The sequence below is a fragment of the Emydura macquarii genome, unplaced genomic scaffold (assembly GCF_026122565.2).
Source record: "Emydura macquarii macquarii isolate MOO-44397 ecotype Brisbane River unplaced genomic scaffold, CSIRO-AGI_Emac_v2 contig_2636, whole genome shotgun sequence".
NCBI classification, from domain to species: Eukaryota; Metazoa; Chordata; order Testudines; family Chelidae; genus Emydura; species Emydura macquarii.
In genome coordinates, this window is record NW_027132773.1 from 38468272 (window position 1) to 38488930 (window position 20659).

Below are 20659 nucleotides of genomic sequence, written 5' to 3' on the forward strand. Positions count from 1 at the left end.
CATTCATAACCAAGAAGTTCTGCAAGCTGGTGTCATGTAATTACCAGTCCTTTATGTGTTGCTCGAGCAAGCCTAGTGGCCAACGAGGCTGGGCACAAGGAGCGAGCCAGGCTTCTGTCAGTCGCGAATCTGATGCTCCAAGATGACGATTGCAGAACGAAACCCAAAGTTTCCATGTTTTTACCCCATCTTTTATACTTGCTGGCTCTCATGTAAGTCTGGGCCCTGCTGTGTCATGCTGCCTCCAGGCTCAGTATTGTGGTTAATCTCCAGCTAATTGCAAGCATGACTATTTTTTTATTTCTGTACTTTGTCGGTTCCCAGGGTGAATCCTTCTGTACTTTAGGGTCGTTGATATGCATTCTTTGGCCTTTAGGGTCAAGATGGCAGTTTGCGTCTTTACTCCTCTTTCTGTTGTTACAGCAGTTTAGGTTGGCGTCTTTTTGTGCCCTACACATACATTCCTTACTCACACACACACACAAAGAGAATTCATTAAGATATGTTTAGGTTCAATAGTACAAGTTTCAGAAAAGAGTTTACTTCTAGACACTAACAATTAGAGTTTACTTATGCCACACTATACAATGCTATACCATTATCATAACAGTAAATGAAAAATTTATATCTACCTCTATCTCACTTATACAATAAAACAAAGAGTCTACAGCTGATTCATTTGCACAGCTCCTGGGGCTGGCTCACAGAAATATTTACATAATAATAAATTATGTAATAATATTTTTCATTGAAATTTAAAATGCTATTTCTGTAAGTGTTTTGTAAAAGGTAGTCACAGATGTAGTTTTTTGTAAAAGGCAGTTTTACAAAACTTAATTTGAGCTGAATCTGCATGAGCATTCCTTTCAGATAAATCATATTCCAGATGGGAAACATAAATGTTTAGGGGATATTTCATACTGATTTTCCTTGTAGTTTTATTCTCTGTTCGTAACATTTAGAAAACGTGTTAGTAACAAGATATATGCAAATGTCTTTACAGCCTACCTGGGACATTGATATAGTAGTGTATGTGACTAGATCAACAGTTCTTTTAATCTGTTATAGTCCATCCTTCCTCCAGCACCATCGCCCCCCTGGGAGCAACATCAAGGTTACTCTCAATTCTAGACAATGAACTAATAAATTGAGTCTTAACATACATTGCTTTTTAAACTTGATATGGAGTTGACAGGAGTTAAACTGAAAACTCAAGGAATTAGTTAAATATTTATAATATATGTACCCATGATTTTTTCCATCTTTAATCTCAGTCCTCTAAAACTCCACAGTTGCTGGCAATCACAAACAATTTCAGACTCAGGTCTGAGTGTTGCACAGCAACATAAATATCTATCTTAGGTGATGGAAGACGTTTTAAATAATCTATATAGCTTCTTCCTCCTCACGGAGAAATTATTGTAAAGTGGCTTTCAGCACAGACATCCAAACACTCTTGACTTCCAGGGGTGAGAGTAATATAGCCCTTGTAACCAATAAACAACCATGGGTTTCAAATGCAGATTTAAGTCTAAAATGCAGCCTAGGCCGAGCGCTGACACACACTGGAGAAAGACAGCATCCCTCCCTCTTCTCCTGCTGCCTTATCCCCAGCACAAGCCAGGACCCGACACAGCACCGGCCCCTGCTGGATTCCCTGGGCTCAGCACAAGCCATGGCCAGGCACAGGCCAGACTCTGCCTGATCCCCAGGGCCAAGCACCAGCCTTTACAAATGGTGGCTCAAAGCTCAGCGTCTCTAGCCTCCAGAGCGATGTTGAAATAAGCCTCCCAGCGTCCCCTCCATGCCCGCTCCATCACCGCCTGGCTGCTCCCCGTCCTTCCCCCTCCGATCCGCCCGCCCAACCTCCCCCCGGCTGCTCCCCGTCTTTCCCCATACCATCCCTAGCTGTTCCCCGCCTTCCCCCAGCCCATCCCCGGCCCCGGCTGCTGCTCCTCCTCCCCCTGCTCCACATCTTCTCCCATCCCTCTGTCTCCCCGGGCTGCTCCCCATCTTCCCCCAGACCATCACCATCCGCCACCCCTTCCACCCCCGCAGCTGCTCCCCCTCTTCCCCACTCCCATCGCCCGCCCTCTACGCCCCTCTTCAGCCCCGCCCCCTCCCCAGGCTAGGCAGCACAAGCGTGTGCGCCCCTCATTAAGCTCTGGTCGGGCACGCGCACTATGGGCGCCGGCGCGGTGCTAGGAGACTTCAATTTCCTAACGCGCATGTGTATAAGATCGGTACTTGCGCCGCGCGTTCAGGAGTCATAGGAGCGATGCGCGCATGCGCTCTGCTCAGCTCGGCTGAGTGCTGCTGCTGGTTCTTCAGAGGAGGAGGAGGAGCGGGAGAAGGCAGCGTGACGCGCTAGGGTGAGTGTCCGGTCCCGGTTCTGGCTGCTGCCGGTCGGTTGGGGAGGTGCGCGTGCACCCTGCCCTGGCTGGCCCCGCGCTGTTTGAGGGGTGGCGGTGGTGACCCTGGAGGCCGGGGGCGGGGGTTGGCGTTGGTGACCCGGAGGCCGGTGGCGGTGGTGACCCGGAGGCCTGGGGCGGGAGCGGAGCGTTTGGGCTGCCCCGACACAGAGGGACCTGGGAGGGGCAGGCTCCTCTCCCATGGAGCAGTGACTTGCGGGCGAGGGGCACACCACGTCCTGAGGCGGCTGGGGCCAGGGCTCGGAGCGAGGGGGTTGTGGGGCGAGGACTGCCCGGTCCAGGCGCTTTCCTCTGGCAGCCGGGCTGAGACGTGTTGGTAGAGCGCGAGGCGGGAGAACTTTTCATGCCAACGCCGCCTCCCCTTAGTTCTCCTGGGGGTGGGCTCCTGGGCGGGGTTGCCACCTGCTGCAAAGGTGGGAGGGATAATGGCCACAGCGATGGTACCCCTGCCTGGACAATGGCAAGGCGCTGTCCGGTGCGTGCACTGTTGAAGTTCCTCCCCTGAAATTGAGGGGAATAGGACATCTGTGGCATTGGTCAAGTACTGCAAAGCTTGCAGCGAAGTCTTGGTATGCAGGGTCGGTTGCCTGGCAAGGCCTGTGTGTGTTCTGAATACCGGGGGGTATAATGTAGTGCCTTTGGGCGGTGGTGCAGTGAGATGACTGTATTGTCGTCCTGCGCTAATGTGGTGTCATGACATCGAAGCACAAAGAGCATGGCCTCAAGATGCACTTTCACACAGTGATACGCTTTTTTTTTTTTCGTGCTCAAGAAATGGGTGGCAAACTTTGTGAGTCAGGACTACTTAGTTCCCCCTCTCCCCAATCCAGAAACAGGGATGCTGTGCTTTTTCTTTGTACCATGTGCATAAAATGTTTTGCATCACATGGGTATTAAAATGTTTGTAAAGCACTTGGTGTATCATCTTTATGTTGATAACTCTCAGATCTACTTCTCAGCTAAAAATGAGGTATCCTGCTTCATTCAGTCCTGTCTCAGCTCATTCTTCTGACATTTCTTCATGGTTGTCCAGGCCTCAATTTAAACTAAACATGGCCAAAACTGAGATTTGGATCTTTCTTCTCAGGTCCTCCCATCATCTGGCCACTTTCTTTATCAAAGTGGACAACACCACTATTCTCCCTGTCAGTCAGGCAGTATAACTTAAGTGTCATCTTTAACTGGGCCCTTGTGTTTTTTATCTTGCTGTCTTTTTCTTACACAACATCTCTAAAATCTAACCTTTTCTCTCTCCACTCCGTGAAGACTCTCATCAAAGCCTTCATCTTGACTTGTCTACTGCCACTTTATTTTTGTCAAATCTATTCAGATTAAAGGCCATGTTCCAGGTTCATTGTTCTGACCACATTAATCCCTCTTTTTGGTGTCCACCAACTCCCTGTTGACTTCCACATCAAATACAAGTTTCTTCTGGTTACTTTTGAAGTCTCTTCATAACTTATCCCCACCTACTTAATTGATTTAGTAACCTATTGGGATGTCCCCCTGCTTTTGCTCCGTGTTCCCATCCTTTATCATCCTCCAGTCAGTTGCTTTCTTAAGCATCTCTATGCTTGCTGCCATGCTGCTCCTTGTGCTTAAGGAGAACTCTTTGATGATATCTGAAGAGCCACTGTTTTATTGTTCATATCCTTCTTCAAGCCTGATCTCTGCTGTGATGTTTACCAATCTCAGTTTGCTGATCATGGCTAAGCAGATGATCAGCTCAGACTATTCCTCTTCTTTCCTTTCCCTAATCCTTTACTACTTACCTTTGCCGTAAAAAAATAAAGTAAAAACCAACTGTAATCCATGTAACTAGCAAAGTTGTGATAGTTCTCCACCATAGTCATTGCTCATTTGTTGTATCCACAACTTCTCCCTTTTGTTTGTGTCTTTAAATTGTAAACCCTTCAGAGCAGGTATTGTCTCTTTTGTTTCTATTTCTGTATAATGCCCAGTCTATTTCAGTTCTACCATGAGATAAGTAGGTAATCATCATTGCTCTTGGGTAAAAAGTCTGATTATAGTAAGAGATTGTTACTTCTTATTTAGTTTATTTTTTCATATGTGGGAAAATAAAAGTAATAATTATAACATTTTATTTTCCAGGTCATCACTTTGTTCTTCTTGCATCTAGGAAGGTGATGTGCATACGCACTTAGATGACTGATGACAGAAACTAGAATCAAAATGCCTAATTTTGGACATCCAGAGTATCCTGAAGCTACTCTGCTTCACTTGGAAAGTATGGTGCCTTGTCGAGAATCCCAAGTGTCGTCATTGTTGTCAATATTTGGAGAGGTAGCTCTTTCTATATTGCGTATTTGAGTAGATCATAGATGTTCTACTAAGATGTATGTTTTTATGGGTGGGTTGAAAACAGATTTAAATGAATTCTTACTCTGAACTGTGCTAGCTGCTTACATTGTAATTTGAGATCTTGTATTCTCTATCTTTCATATCAACCTCTGGCTGGTAGGGGTCTGATAAACTTGAAAACACAAGATCATCTAGCTGCTGTAAGCAAGCTTTATAGCTATTTTTCTATGCCTGACTGCTGTTAAGAGTTGGCTTTCCACTACTAGTCATTCTTAACAGCTACAAGGTGATGATAGGAAATATCTTTGCCTCTCTACTCCTCTCACAGCTCATCTTTTCTTCGGTGGTCCTCCAGTATGGATAACTGTTACCTGTCTCTCCTGTTGTGCTTGTAGCTTTCCCAATAGAAACAACAAGAAACATGGTTCTTGACAGTTTCATTGCTGTCTATGGGTCTGTCGAATAGGCTGCTGTAAAACTCATCAGAGACTTGTTAATTTTTACTCTACTAGTGCTTGGCAAAGCTATTGCAGAGGCAAAGGCAGAGCTGTTTATATGCAGACTCTGGGAAGACAGCATGGCATGAAGTTACATTCAGTTAACAATATGGAAATTGATGTTGATAGTTTGTCCGGTACTGCATTTGATTTTTACAAGGTGTAGTATATTATAAAGCTTAAATATTGGATTTTGATATAGTTATTGCAGCTGGAAACTTAATTTGTTTTTAAACAGAAGCTTAAATTCTGCAGAAGCTTTTTATGGTTTAGGCCGTCTCCATACTTTCCAGGGTGAACTTCCTTCTTGCCACTGAAGAGTGAATTTTTTTAAGCCCTGCCTTCAGGACATATTGAAGACTTACCTTTTCTCAGGCACTTGTTTTGAAGTCCTGAACTGAGTGGATTTAGTTTTGTTAAGTTTGTGTCAGTTTAGTTGTCTTAATTTAAAAAAAAAAAAAAAAAAAAAAAAAAGTACAGCTGCCTTAAAACTACAAAGGGCACATTTTGACAAACAAAAAATACATATCTTCAGAATAAATTGGATTTGTTTCCACTTTCTTTCCCTCTAATCTAAATTATTTTATTTCATTTTTTTAAATTTTCCTCCTTCTAATTCAATTAAACTGCTTTGGGTCATCCCCTTAATCATAGGGAAATAGATTTTAACAGGGGGGTAACATTTTCAAAGCATGTAAGTGACTTAGGCTCATAAATCATATGCTCTGGGTAAAATTTTAAATGTCAACAGCTGCTAAAATGGCTACTCAGATATTCATTTGTATTAGCTCTTCAAATGATTTATAATTTGGTAAACTACCTTGAAAAATATAGCATGAATACTACTGAACAAATATCACTATATTGGGTAGTAACCATGGTTTTAGGTATAATGGGTGAGGAGGCTTGTGGGCGGCCCCCCCCCCCCCCAATCCTTCTCCATCTCCTCCCCTGTTCTAATATCTTCTGTCTTAATCCTTTTGTATCTTGTGAGACGTAATTTCTTAACTTATGTTGTGTTAGACACTTTTTTTTTGGTGGTTAACCAAAATTAATTCCTTTCCATTATAGAAAATATCAGGAGGGTTGAAGTTGATGATGTTCAGCTTTTTTACTCTCTCTTTTAAAGTACATGTACAGTCTTGTCTCTCTTCTCCCCCCCCCCCCCAAAAAAAAAAAAAAAACAAAACCAAAATAACAACCCAACAAACACAAAAAAAACTCCTGCATAGCAAGACTCAGAGCCTGGGTCTGCAGACTTCGGCTCATGCTACTGTGCTAAAAATAGCAGTGCAGACTTTCCCACCAGAGCTCTGCAACACGGGCAAGAGGTAGGTGTTAGGACCTGAGCTCCAGCCCAAGCAGGAACCTCTAAACTGCTATCCTCTGTCATTGGTGGCTTTTAAGAACAGGTAAGACAAATTTCTGTCTGGAATGTTTTAATTATTATTAGTTTTGACTGGAGTGCTGGGGACTAAACTAAGATGACCTATTGAGTCCAGTCTTACAATCCTTTGGTTTTTAGAGCTGTAGTGTAAGCCTGAGTCTGTAGAATTGAGCTCTGAGACTCGCTGCTGTGGCTTGTTTTTTGCAGTTAGACGTGCCCTTAATGGGCCAAAGGCTTAATAGTTCCTTAAGGCTACAGTCTGATATCTGACTATATTGAACAGTACTCTGCAATTAGTGCCATTATTATCAGTGGGGCATCTTGAGAAGTAAGCTACTACTCAGCGTGAGTAAGGATGGCAGAATCCAGTCCTTTGATCTTGTCTTCTCTAGGGGAAAAAAAAATGTACCTAGCTCAAGTTAGCTAACTTGAGGTAAATTCCCAGTTGTCGTTTTCTTATGAGTTAACAGGTTGAGTTAAAGCCAACAAATTGCCTTGTCTTCACTAGGATTTTGCATGAAGTTAGTTAATTTGACTTAGGAACACACCTTTTACCTAATCAAGACACAGCCTTAATGTTCTTAGAGTTTTAGTGGTGGCTTTAAGGCCTTTTTAAAACCCTTCTCTCAGGTTTGAAGGATTATAGAATCAAAGTGATAAATACCATGTTGCATCTTAATTGGGGTTTCTGTATTTGAGTCTCTTAATTTAAAACAAAGCTTTTCTGCTGGCAGAAAACTTGATGAGCCAATGTTCTCTAAATCTCTGAAATAAAGAAAAAGTTAGGTATTAAAAGTTTTTATATTTTTTTTCTAGCGTCAGCATTTTAGCTTCCCATCCATCTTTATCTATGGACATACATCTAGTGGAAAGACCTATGTGATGCAAACTCTCCTAGAAACATTAGAGGTAAGAATAAATTCAAATTCTTATTACATATTGAATACAGAAAACACTTTGAGCCAATGAGGAATAAAAAAAAAATTGCCCAATTTTCGTTTGGTGGAGATCTGCAAGAACAATTTATTTTGCTCCATCTCCCTTTGTTATTCTTAGTTTCTCTCCCACTTATTGCTTGATTGTCACATAAAACATCTGCCTTACCATCAAGACATTTTGGATGCTGCACAACATATAATGCAAATTAAAATAAAATAAACTCATAAAATTCAAAATTGATAAAATGAAGTGTTGTAGAGTTGGTGGGTCCAGTACAGAATGGTGAGTGTATGGTAATTTAATAAAGGGCCAGTGTTGATCCTAATAAGTCTGGCTTGAAATTAAAAAAACAAGCCAACAAAAAGCTTTTTTTTTTTTTTTTTTTTTTTTTTTTTTTTTTAAATGAGGGAGAGGTAAACTAAGATGGCTGTCAGAACTGACTGCAGCAAAGATCTCATTCACTAATCTGAGACATTCATGACTCACTTTTTTGAGCTGAGAAATTCACCTTTAAATCCACTTTATTTGCATATCAAAACTGTATTTGTATGCATGCTACAAATTTAAAATCCCAGAATGCTGCTGGTTGATGACTATTTGTATTACAATGATGTTTAGAAGTCCTGATCATGTTCAAGGTATGGTTTTGCTAGGTGCTGTTCAGTTCATGTGTAAGAAATTAATCATTTGGTAATAAGAAATGCATAATTCACCATTTTCTAACATAATAAAAAAGTAAAAATTGAGTATTTGAATAATTTATGTCTGAAGTCATATAATTGCTTAAGTAAATGCATATAGATATAGTGTATCCTCCTAGTTAACAAAATGAAGGACCAAAGTATACCAGCTAATGTGAATGACCTTTCTCTAGGAAAATAACTCAAGTACAAAGGCAAAACAAGATTAAAATCTTTGATTTAAATCAAGGTTTCCTGTTTGCTGATTTAAATTATGATTAAATTAAGTGATTTTAATCCCTTTTATTTAAGTCAGTCCATCCTGATGTGTGGTTACATAGGTTAGCTATGTGCACAACTACCAGAATGAGTCAGAATGATTTTTTTTTTTAAAAGACTTATCTATATAACTAGATAACTTGATTTTTACTTATTTAGGACATAGTACATAATACTCATTACCTGTGTCAAGCTGCAGATGCAGAAGCAGTAAATTACGAATGGCAAGAACTAAATCACACAAACACAATAGCACTTACATTTTATTAAACTAAATCTTAAAAGTTATATAAATGTTTCACGTTTGCATTTGCAGCAGTCTCCGGAGTTGCCAGCTGACGGCTGTTCTTAAACTTTTTTTAAATTTTCAAATTTTATTAACTCTAACAGACAAGTCATCACAACACTAAATGTACTCTTACCTTAAAACTTCTACAATTAGCTCTCATTTTCTCCACTCCCACTGTCATTTTTATTCATAGACTGAAACAGAAATATGAGTTTTCCTGCTTTTTCAACTCCCAGTCAATTTCTTAGCTTTGAGTGAATAATACCAAACAATGAAAATGTTCTCTCTCTGCCTGCAGAGGAAGCTACTGCTGTGAAAAGTTGGCTTAGCAACTGAAGGAACTCTGTTTCAAGGTGCCTGGCTAATGATTTTCACCAATTCAGAGGAGTGACTTTGTTCAAAACACCATCAGTAAACATGTACTGTTTAAATGGTTCTGCTCCAGCCTTAACATTTATTATGACTGGCATAACTGAGGAGGGATTTTGAGATGCCCATGCCATGGCAGCATCATCTTCTGAAGTTAGGCATCTACCTTTATATTTGGGATTGAGAATGTTCGCAAGAAAATGAGGTGTAGTTAGTGCTTGATCCATTCGCTTCTTTATTGCCTGCAGTTTAACTTTCTGGTGAGGTATTTCTTTCTTCAATAACTCTTGAAGTGTCTTCCAAATGTCGACAGCATCAGCAATGCAACAACAATTTCTCTGAAGTTTGTTTAAGGCTATGGATATAGGTTTCAGTATACTGAGCATATCCTCTACATTCCTTTTTAATCCAATGTTAGATACTTGGGATGAGATACTTCCATCTATTTTATCATGGTTTTCTTCACAAAGTTTTATGAGAACAGGCCAGGTCTTAATAAATTGTTCAAAACAATCAACCACAGAATTCCATTGAATGTCTTGAGGGATAATTAGTTTGGATCCTCCTGCTCTCTTCACTGAAGCTGACGCAAAATGGTTGTTACGGAAGTATTTTGCGACTTCAACAACATTTTATTTTATTCCTGGAAAAGACATACTTAAGTCTTTGGCTAAAAGATGCATTAAATGGGCACTGCAGCTGTATGTTGTTAAGGAGCATCTTTCTGTTTCTTCTAAGTATTTTATCATCTTTGCCATGTTTGCAGCATTGTCTGAGACAAAACTGCTCACGTGACAGTTGAATTTTTGTTCACAGTTTATTACAGCTTTCACTGCCACATCTTTTAAATATTCTGTTGTATGGCCATTTTCCGATGTATCTGTTGTTTCTGAAACATATGCAACCCCATCTTCTGTTGTCACACAGGCACATAATACTGGATCATACTGTACATTGCTCCACCCATCCAGGCTTAAACTGGCAAATTTCCCCTCAGTATTTCTTCTCAGTTCTTCTCACTCTATTATTCAGTTAATCATTTAAATTTTTTTAAACAAGGATGCAGATCAGATTCCAAATTATCAAAAAAACTAAGATTGATTACACTTAGAATGCACTTAATTTTGGAGTAAGCCCCATAGAACTCACTGGCACTTCTGTTTTTTTGAGAAAACAAGTATAGGATGGGGTTCCCTTGGGAAAGCTGAGTTATGCTGAAGTAAAATAGGGAATAGATTTTTGGCATCATCATTATGGTCTGCAGCCATGATGTTCCAAAATAAGAGGCATGTATTATGTAATATAAAATAAGAAAATTACATCCAGTGGCAACTGGCAATTCTAGATTTCTCTTACTACAGCTTTCTGTACCGTATACTTGGGTGATAGATTCTAAACCTAAACTAATTAAACAAGCCATAAGGATTAGCTAAGCTAAACTTTTTTTCTAGCAACATCCAACATAGCAAACAGCTTGGGAATTTACTTGTTAAATCACACTTATACTAAAAGGCATAGAGAGAGAGTCTTGAAGAATGATGCATTGCAAAGTGAATTATTTAAGTAACTAACCAGTTGATCCACATTGTTCTTCAGACATATCCATCTTCATCCACATTTTCTCCCAATAAGCAGTTTTCGTTATGATGATTCATTCTTGCAGCTAGGCCTTGCATCTCCTTCTTGCACTGCTTACACTTGGCATGTTTTCCTTTTTTACCCAGGGAAGGAATTCCTTCAAAATATTCCCAGATAGTCTTTCTTATGCCCAGACGCCATGACACATTTTCTGTGGCAAAAGTGTGGGGGAATATAGGAAGCTGTGTGTGTGCTGAATGTTTTCCCTTTTTCTTTCCAGTCTACTCCATTGTTCCTTTCTACTCGGCCTCCATCCTTTGTCTCTGTCTTAAGATAGTGTCTTAACTAACTCCTCTGCCTTGCTTGGCCTAGCTCCACTACCACATAAACCCAGAACAATAATCCTATCCAGCATGTGTCATTCTTGGCATATGTGACTTTAGTCTGCTGAGAAACAGAAACTGAAGCAGAAACTGAAAGCCCAGAACTTTCAAGAAGGAAGTGCTGATATTAGGCTGGACAAACTAGAGCCATTAATTCATTTTTATGAGACTGTAAGTGTAGGTTTAGCATGTTGGTGATAAGATTTAATTGTAACTGTTATTTTTCTCTCGAGAAAAAATATTTTATTGATTTTAAAAAAAATCAAAAAACTAATTTAAATAAAAAAAAATCCAATTTTTTTGATTAAAAAAAATCATTGATTTTTATCCACCTGGTTGCTAGCATAAAATTGTTGCTCAAATCTTTTGCTTTTAAATTGTAAGTGTTCAGATAGTCTGTTTTGCTTTTGTCAGTAAAAATGAATTGTCTGAATTTAACCCTTTGAAGGCTAAGGAGAAATGCATTCATTCTTCAGTACCACCTGTCTTCTAAACATGGCACAACCCTTCCCTGCACAAAGGAGGATGGACTCCTTTGTGTTCTCCACTCCCATGATAGTACCACCATCCCTACTTCCTATCTGAGCATTACTGCTGGCTCTGTTTGTTCTTACTCAGACTGGTTTACTAACCTGATATGCTTCCTTCTCCCCCCACCACCCTCCCCGAATTGTTTCATAGCAGTTGGGCACTGGAAAGAAGTGAATTAAATATGGTGAAGGGGAGGTTAACTTAGACTCCACCTCTCCTGTTCCATCAGGAGTCACATCAGACAATTTTATGTCCTGCCTCCCAATGAACAGAGACCAGAAACTCTCCTCTCAGTACAGTACCCCCAGTAAATCCCAATCCATTAGGAAATAAGACCGTTTCTGGTGATGTCCACCAGACAAACTCTTTTCCTAAGGATTAATATTTGAGTTCTTCAGTCTTACTCCTAAATTTGCCATACAAGACCTTGTTGTCCTCTGAGAGGGGAAAAACAGACTTCATTTTTAAGTCCTGTCAGCATAAAACGCCACTCTTGGGAAAAGCACATGCATTTGTGTACCTGAAGTTCTGAACTTTGTGGAAAGCAGTGAGCCTTTGAATCTGAACATGTGCTCCATACAAAACCAAGAATGTGGTACACCATCATGTTCAGAGCCATGGCCCCACTCCAATTCTTTTTGATCATGTCAGCCAAAGGATTTGTAACCTGGGGTGCCTCATCCCATTCTTCTTTTGGCCGTTCTTTTCCTATTTAGTTGAATACTTGAATTTTTTTGTTACTTTAGAAAAAAATTAGATAATTCTTCACTGTTGTTTGGAGAGCTGACACCAGTCTTTGCAATACCTCTTGCTGGTTTGGCCTGTACTGCTCCATTAGAGAGGGCAGACTTCAGTGGGTTTTGATACTTTGCCTTCTGCAGAAGCAAGATGTCTGTTTGCATGATCATATCTGTGATATCTATTCTGTTCGGAGCCCGGAGGAAGAATCATTCTATAAAATCTGTTTTACCTGTGCAAGTTTTACAAGGAGGACTATAAAAAGAAACTTAAGGATCTTTTGAAGGTAGAATCCCTGGGTCCTGCTAGGTCAGCATTGGGTTTGCGTCTATTGCAGCCAAATTCTTCTGCTCAAACAGCCTCAATGTTACTATGTCCAAACACGTATGAAAAATGGCATGGAACCAAAAGGGGGTAAATCTGAGTTCTGATTTGCAAAAGTCCAAAGAACCTTCACTGAGATATCTGAGGATATATGGCCTCACAGAAGAAAAAAGAAAAAGCATTAGCACAGTTAAGATAAGTCCAAGAGAAGGCCATCTCTGACCAGATATTGCTGAAGTATACAAAAAAAACTTTGTATACATAATTATTACATCCTTGTTGGGTGTCTCCATACATGAAGGACTTTGAACGTGTTCCATTAGGTCCAAAGTAGCCTGTACAGCTTGTCTCATGAAATCTGTGTTGCCAGATTATGTAGGACAGCTACACAGAGCTGAAACCATACTCTTAGACATCAGTCACTTGATGTGGCAGCTAGATCTTTGTGCAGTTTGGGAGAACTGTTCTCTAATAGTCTTAAACAAATTATCCTTTGTATGGTGTTTATTGCTACTTAATCACCTGTGAGTGAGGATCTTGTTTACAGTACTCAAAGAAGAAAATAGGGATGCTTCCTACTAAACCTTGTTTGAATAGATTGTCAGCATGTATCCTCACTTTCTCACATCTGAGCCTTTGATATGGGTTCTAATTTAATGGAAAGACTGTAATGAGCTCAGTATTGGGGCTTCTATATATAACCTTGCATGAGAGGCTTGGTTCTGCAAGGAGTATGTGTCCGAATGACTACCGCTTTCCAGAAGGTTTTGATGTTCAGTGAAGATCATACACTTCTTTAAGAGTGAGGTTCTATTCCAGCAACCTACTTTAAGAACTGCAGTTGCTAGGTAAGTAACCTTTCTTTCCTTACATACATTTGAGTGACAGATATGGTACCATTTTTTTGTTTTATGTTGTTCCATTGAGACAGACAACCGTAGCTTTTGAGCATTAAAAAGATACTGCCAAAATTGACTGGCCTGAAATTTTACTTTCAGTAAAATCACACTTTTCTTTTAATGTTCATTTTAGTGCTGACACTTTTTTTTTCTTTTTCAAAATAATGGCTGAAACAGGAAGAAGTGACAAACTTAAACTTTTCTGTTGTACTCAAAAAAAGGATAGCTCTGGGTTTTCTTACAATTAGAAGCATGTGTGCCTGTGAAGTATGTATGTGCTGTCTCTCCACTTAGTCAGTGTCATTCACGTGATCAGTCATGGAGTGAAGATGGATTGATTTAAATTGAGGCTTTCCATTTGGTGATTTAAATAATTGATTTTAATCAGCTTTTCCATTTGTATATCAGTTATTTTCTAAAGAGAGGTACGTTCTCATTGGTTGGTATAACCATTAAAATATATTGATTTACAACTAAATAGAGCTTTAACATTAGATTTGGTACATTTTTTTGCTACCTCGGAGGATACACTATAACAATGTACATTTATTTAAACAATTAAGAATCTGAAAATATTAAGATATATATAAATTGTACATTTTGATATGTTAGAAAACGGTGAACTATTTATTGCTTATTTACTAGATAACTTTTGCCTTCAAATTTGTATCATGATGCATTAGGATGGTAAATGAGGTTTAATTAAACACCCAAAACAGAATATAAAACTTATTTTTTATTAAACAAAAAACCTAAAAAGTTTTGGATACATAAACGTCTCCTTGTCAAAATATTTTTCACATTTACAACTAATAATTTATTAAACAGGGATTAACTGTAGTCAGTGAATTAAACTGATTATTTCAGGTCATGGAATCATAGAAGATTAGAGATGAAAGAGACCTCAGGAAGTCATCTAGTCCAACCCCATCCTTAAAGCAGGGCCAACCCCAACTAAATCATCCCAGCCAGGGCTTTTTCAAGCCGGGCCTTAAAAACCTCCAAGGATGGAGATTCCACTACGTCTCCAAGTAGTCCATTCCAGTGCTTCACCACCCTCCTTGTGAAAAAGTTTTTCCTAATATCCAATCTAGACCTACCCCACTGCAACTCGAGACCATTGCTTCTTGTCCTGTCATCTGCCATCACTGAGAAGAGCCTAGCTCCATCCTCCCTGGAACCTCCCTTCAGGTAGTTGAAGGCCACTATCAAATCCCCCCTCTCTTCTCTTCTGTAGACTAAATAAGCCTAGTTCCCTCAGCCTCTCATAAGTCATGTGCTCCAGCCCCCTAATCATTTTTGTTGTCCTCTGCTGGACTCTCTCCATTTTGTCCACTTCCTTCCTGTAGTGGGTGGCCCAAAACTGGACACAATACTCCAAATGAGGCCTCACCAATGCTGAATAGAGGGGAATAATCACTTCCCTCAATCTGCTGGCAGTGTTCCTACTAATGCAGCCCAATATGCCGTTAGCCTTCTTGGCAATAAGGACACACTCATATCCAGCTTCTTGTCCACTGTAACCCCCAGGTCTTTTTCTGCAGAACTGCTGCCTAGCAGATCTGCTTAGGAAAAACCAATATATCTAAGTGAAAGTGACTGGTGTTTAAGTTTTTGATCCACCTAAGTCTCTTGAAAATAGACAATCTCCTAAATTATTTAGGCTAACCTATTATGACGTATTTATAAAGCTTGACCAGAAAAGTTAGATGTTTTTCCCCTGATTCTTTCTTTATATTGAAAAACAGCCTTTAAAATTAAATCTGAATGTAATACAAATATGTAAAGGTCAAAACTTATTATTTCTTAATGTATTTAAATAAAAAGTAAATATGCTGAATCCATGAGTCTCTATCAAAAATTGTTAAACAGGCTTTTTTTTTAAAAAGACCAACTTATAATTTAAATAACAATAAAAAAATAATAATATTTTAATTCATCATGAAGAGAGTTAAATATGCGAATAACCTTATGGGAATAAAATTCTTGTATGTTTCAATGCTTTTGCTACTCAGGAGTTAGCAAACGGAAGAGTTGTGTACTGTGTTCACACATACCTGAAACCCCAAATAACTGGTAAATCTAAATTGTAGCGTAATGACCTTGAAATGTCATTATAAATAATGCTGTAAGGTGATCCCAGGGCTTCTATTAATGAAAAGTGTTGCAGAAATTGATTTGAGAAATGAAGTGAGGAGATGGGAACCTGAAGTAGTGAAGCACGGTTATTGCCACAGTAAAAGCTCATGGCAGGATTGTCTTTGAATACACATCATACTATATGTAATGTTTCCAATCATCAGCTCATTTTTCTAGATAAATCATGGGTGCATGCATTGGAAGTACATACCAACACCTTGTCTCAAGAGCCTATGGAAAACCTGCCTTATGAGAGGACATTCAAAGAGCTTGACTTATTTAGCTTAACCAAAAGAAGGTTGAGGGGAGATATGATTGCTCTCTATAAGTACATCAGAGGGATAAATACCAGGGAGGGAGAGCAATTATTTAAGTTCAGCGCCAATGTGGACACAAGAACTAATGGATATAAACTGGCCATCAGGAAGTTTAGACTTGAAATTAGATGCAGGTTTCTAACCATTAGAGGAGTGAAGTTTTGGAATAGCCTTCCAAGGGGAACAGTGGGGGCAAAAAACCTAGCTGGCTTCAAAACTGAACTTGATAAATTTATGGAGGGGATGGTATGATGGGACAACCTAGTTTGGCAATTGACTGATTTTTGACTATTGGTGGTAGATATGCCCATTGCCTTTGAAGGGATTTTAAATGAGGTGAGTTCTGAGTTATTAAAGAGAATTCTTTCTTGGATGTCTGGCACGTGAGTCCTGCCCACATGTTTAGGGTTTAACTGATTCCAAATATGGCAATCAGGGAGGAATTTTCCCCCAGGGCATATTGACAAAGGCTCTGGGGAGTTTTTCACCTTCCTCTGTAGCATGGGGCACGGCTCACTTCCTGGTGGATTCTCTGTACCTTAAAGTCTTTAAATCATGATTTGAGGACTTCAATAACTCAGTCATAAGTTAGAGGTTTAATACAGGAGTGGGTGGGTGGGTGAGGTTCTGTGGCCTGCGTTGTGCAGGAGGTCAGACTAGATGATCATATTGGTCCCTTCTGACCTTAAAGTCTGTGAGTCTATGTGGAAGTTGCAGACCAAATATTTTTTTTCTAAACTGTCCTAGATTTTTTTTAAATTAAACTTTACAGTTGGAAGATAATATACTTTAAAAAAATCTGTTTTCTTGCCCTTTGGTATGTAAAATTTTGAATTGGTACACATTTGATAATCCATTTTTGATCATATTTCTGTAGATACTGTGTTCTCTTGATGGTGGCACAGTTTATTCCAATGTCTTTTTTGGGGAGCTAAGAAATTGGTGTATTGAGGTCTGATTTTGAGCCATTTGGATTATTTTTTATCATTTGTATTTCTTTTAATATAATTAAATGAGATTGTCTTTTCACTTTTTTTAGCTTCCTCATGTGTTTGTGAACTGTGTTGAATGCTTTACTTCAAGGCTTCTTTTAGAGGAAATTCTGAGCAGGTTGCAGAGCCTTTCATCTGAGAATAAACATGGTTCTCGTGTGCCCTGTGACACATTTAATGACTTTGTCCGTCTGTTTAAGCAAGAAACTAAAGATCTACAGAATCAAACAGTATATATTGTAAGTAATTTAACTTGCGTGTTTCTCCTATTTTTATTTTGTTTAATGTATTTGTCAGAGTTCCTGTATGTATGGAAATATAGATATTCATCAGGTTACCTAGGATTTCTCTTTTGTGCTGTATGAGCCTGAGTCAAAGCTCATTGGAATTAGTGGGAATCTTTCAGTTGATTTCCCTGGGGTTTGATTAGGCCCTATATGCTTATTTTATAAGACTATTCACATGTAAATACTAATAGAAGATCATGCTAAATAGTAAACAAAACATTTTAACAAATAATAAAGGTTGCCAGTAGAGAAAACTGAGTTCATTTTATAATGAGATAGTGAGTCAACCTAACAAATCTCTTTTTAGGGGTTAGCTCTATTAGAGAGAAACCAAATTGGGGGATAGAGGAAGCTACATGTGAAGTACCGAAGTGGAGAGGGTAGCTAGGCTAGCACAAGTTGAATTTAGAGATCATGCTGAGGAGTTCAAATGATTGGTCCCATATAAAAAGGGCTGTTGAAGTATCATAAAACTTCAAGCTTCAGTAGCAAGATTTAAAACCCAGTTCTTACATGTAAAGGCAGCCAGTGTGTTGAAGTAGAGTGGGGGGAAATTAGATCGATGAAAAGTTTATTTGGCAACATTCTGTATATCATGTGAACAGTGGATGGAGGAAGAAAGGAGTATAGCAGAAAGACTATTAGTTGAATTCAAAGTGAAAAATAATGCATGAAATATTGTTTTAGTAGCAGAGAACTGCAAATAATCTAAATAGTGAACACACTCGCTAGAATGAACTTTCGTCAGGAAAAAAGGAACTAAAGATTTGTTGAGGCTAAATTGACCATGTGACTAAAATTGAAGGTGTTCAGATTGCAAGTTTGATGCCACTGGAAGACTTTTTTCATACTCCCTTATATTCCTAGTTGAGTGTGGTGTTTTCCCTTAGTCGAAGTCTAATAAGGAAGAAGTAAACAAGCATGTTGAAACATCTTCATGCTATTTCGCAGGTCACAGCTAAATGTTTTATATTTTTTCAAAATACATAAGTATTGAGTTCAAGAACTTCATATTATGTTTAGTGAATGCATTAATATCTTGTAAATTTATACAAGAGTGTTTGAATAAAGCTTGAATATTTAAAGAACATGGAAGGTTAGTCAGAACTTTTTAACAGATAGCTTAAAAAAAAGTAAAATGAGTATTCTTATACTTCAGTCTTACATTCATGTTTGTGCCAGGGAATTTTATAAAACACCATTGCTTTCATGTTAGTATATGTATTAGAGAGAGGAAAATGCTTGATTCAAATATCCATAGGAACTTTTTGCATTTTATTTAGCATTACTGTCCCTCAGAATATTACAATTTCCTTGAAAACTGATGTTAGAAGACTGGGCATTAAATACTGTGAAATGATCAATTGTATTGGGTAAACTGTTGCTAAATCAGAAGAATTAAGTGTTAAATTAGCATGTTTCAACTCTCTTTTTTATGGAAACAGACAGGAGTTGGGGGGGAGATCAGTTTATGGGAATTAACCTCTCTCCTGGATTTATTAAAAAATGGTTTAAATTGAGATTGACTGGGAAAAAAAGCCAACCTTGCATTCTGGTAGCATAAATTGGCAAAACTAATTTTATTCTATTTCATTTCTGAAGTAAATAATGTAAAATATTTCAGCCCTAATTAAGTCAGAGAAAATTAAGATAAATGGTTGCTCGCAGGCAAAGACTTCTAAATATTTTTAATCCAAGAACAGGTACTGAGCATGAAGACAAAATAATTTTGTTCTACCTACTTGAGAGATGATGCACATATGACTTGTATTTATTCTTACATTTAAAATGATTGTATTGTTCTTTATAATGTGATTTAACAATGAAATTTTAGAAATATTTTTTTAAAAAAACTAAAACATCTAGCAAAAGTTATTCCATGTTGCTTACTGGTTGGCTTCATAACGTGCATTTCTAGGCTGTTGGTATTTGTGTGTGAGAGAGAGAAGGCGGTAGAGGTGCACCAGTAACTACTAGCATACAACTGGCCATGACATCACAGTATCTTATCTGCTACATAAAAGCAGTTTGAAGTGTTGATCTACTTTTAAAAAAAAGTTTTTGTGAGGGGGAATCTCTTCAGCATAATAGATAACACTAAACTATTAATGAAAATATTAAGTAAGCCAGCTTGGGATGTTAGCCTTTGCGTCTGTATTATGGTGCAAAAGAGGCCATATAGAAAGTGACTTGCAATTCATTTATATAACTTTTCAGTGACTAGACCCTAGCTGTGCATTGTTAGAAGGTGTACATAGCTGAGTCATAACCAACCAGTTTGTACATGACTTTGGACCAAGACGTATTCTAATTTTATTTTCTTCCCACTTTATTATTAATTATTTGTATTACAGTGGCACTTAGGACCCTGGTCATAGACTAGGAGCCTATTGCGCTAGGCGCTGTACAAATACAGATAAAGTTGGTTCCTGCCCAAGGAGCTTACAATCTAAGTGTAAGATAAGAGACACAGGGATAGCGGAGTACAAATAAACAGTGAAACAATATTTGTCAGGATGATATGCCATCGTCTCTTTACACTACCAGCCTATGGCAAATAATTGCTTAACACATGCTTAATTCAAGTTTTTAGAACTTGATGCTAAACTCTTAAATAGTTTTACATGGTGATTTGGTAAAGGAACACTGGTGAATATTGTCTGAGTGAAAATGCATGTGTTCTTTCTGTAAGGAATTCTGAGTAAACTTGGGCAGTTAAGAGTATCTGTTTTGGGAAACCTGAAGTTCTGGTCCAATCACAGATTTCTGTCTGAAATCTTTGGATAACATATTATTTATTACTTGAGTAAAACAGATTCCAATAACATGAGCCTTTGTAACTATGGTATTGCTATATCATGTTCCCTCCAGTAGTGTGATCTTGAAATACCGTTTTTATAAGACATTCCTTAATTGTCTACGTAGAATTCTCTTCTTTCATGAGCAGTGAAGATCCACACCTATCAATAATTTGAAAAAACAAAAACAAAACTCTTTGGGGAAGAAAGAAACCCATTAATTAAAACAGAATAATACAACTCTCTCTATATCTGTAAAGTCATTACAGCAACAATAATAATAATAAAGAAATCAGCTTGGATACTGATAGTTAAATTCAGCATAATAAACGGAATATAAAATAAACTTGTATTTTCCCTCTTTTATTCTTCAATCAAGGTATTAACTGTTTTACGATTAAGAATTCTTTAATGAATTATAACCAGCAATATTTTCACTTTGGGTAACACCTCCATTTTTCTCTTCAGGATAATAAATA

General features: G+C 38.4%; 1 protein-coding gene across 3 annotated transcripts in view; it reads left to right on the forward strand.

Annotated features, from left to right (window-relative positions):
• The first annotated feature begins 2274 nt into the window (after positions 1–2274).
• Positions 2275–20659, forward strand: part of ORC5 (origin recognition complex subunit 5) — a 133796-nt gene continuing 115411 nt past the window's right edge. For all 3 annotated transcript variants that reach the window (XM_067563998.1, XM_067564000.1, XM_067563999.1), the window contains exons 1-4: positions 2275–2372; positions 4545–4736; positions 7455–7547; positions 17143–17334. In XM_067563998.1, coding sequence (XP_067420099.1) covers positions 4605–4736; positions 7455–7547; positions 17143–17334 — 417 coding nt within the window. In that variant the 5' untranslated portion in view covers positions 2275–2372; positions 4545–4604. The remainder of the gene's footprint in view (positions 2373–4544; positions 4737–7454; positions 7548–17142; positions 17335–20659) is intronic.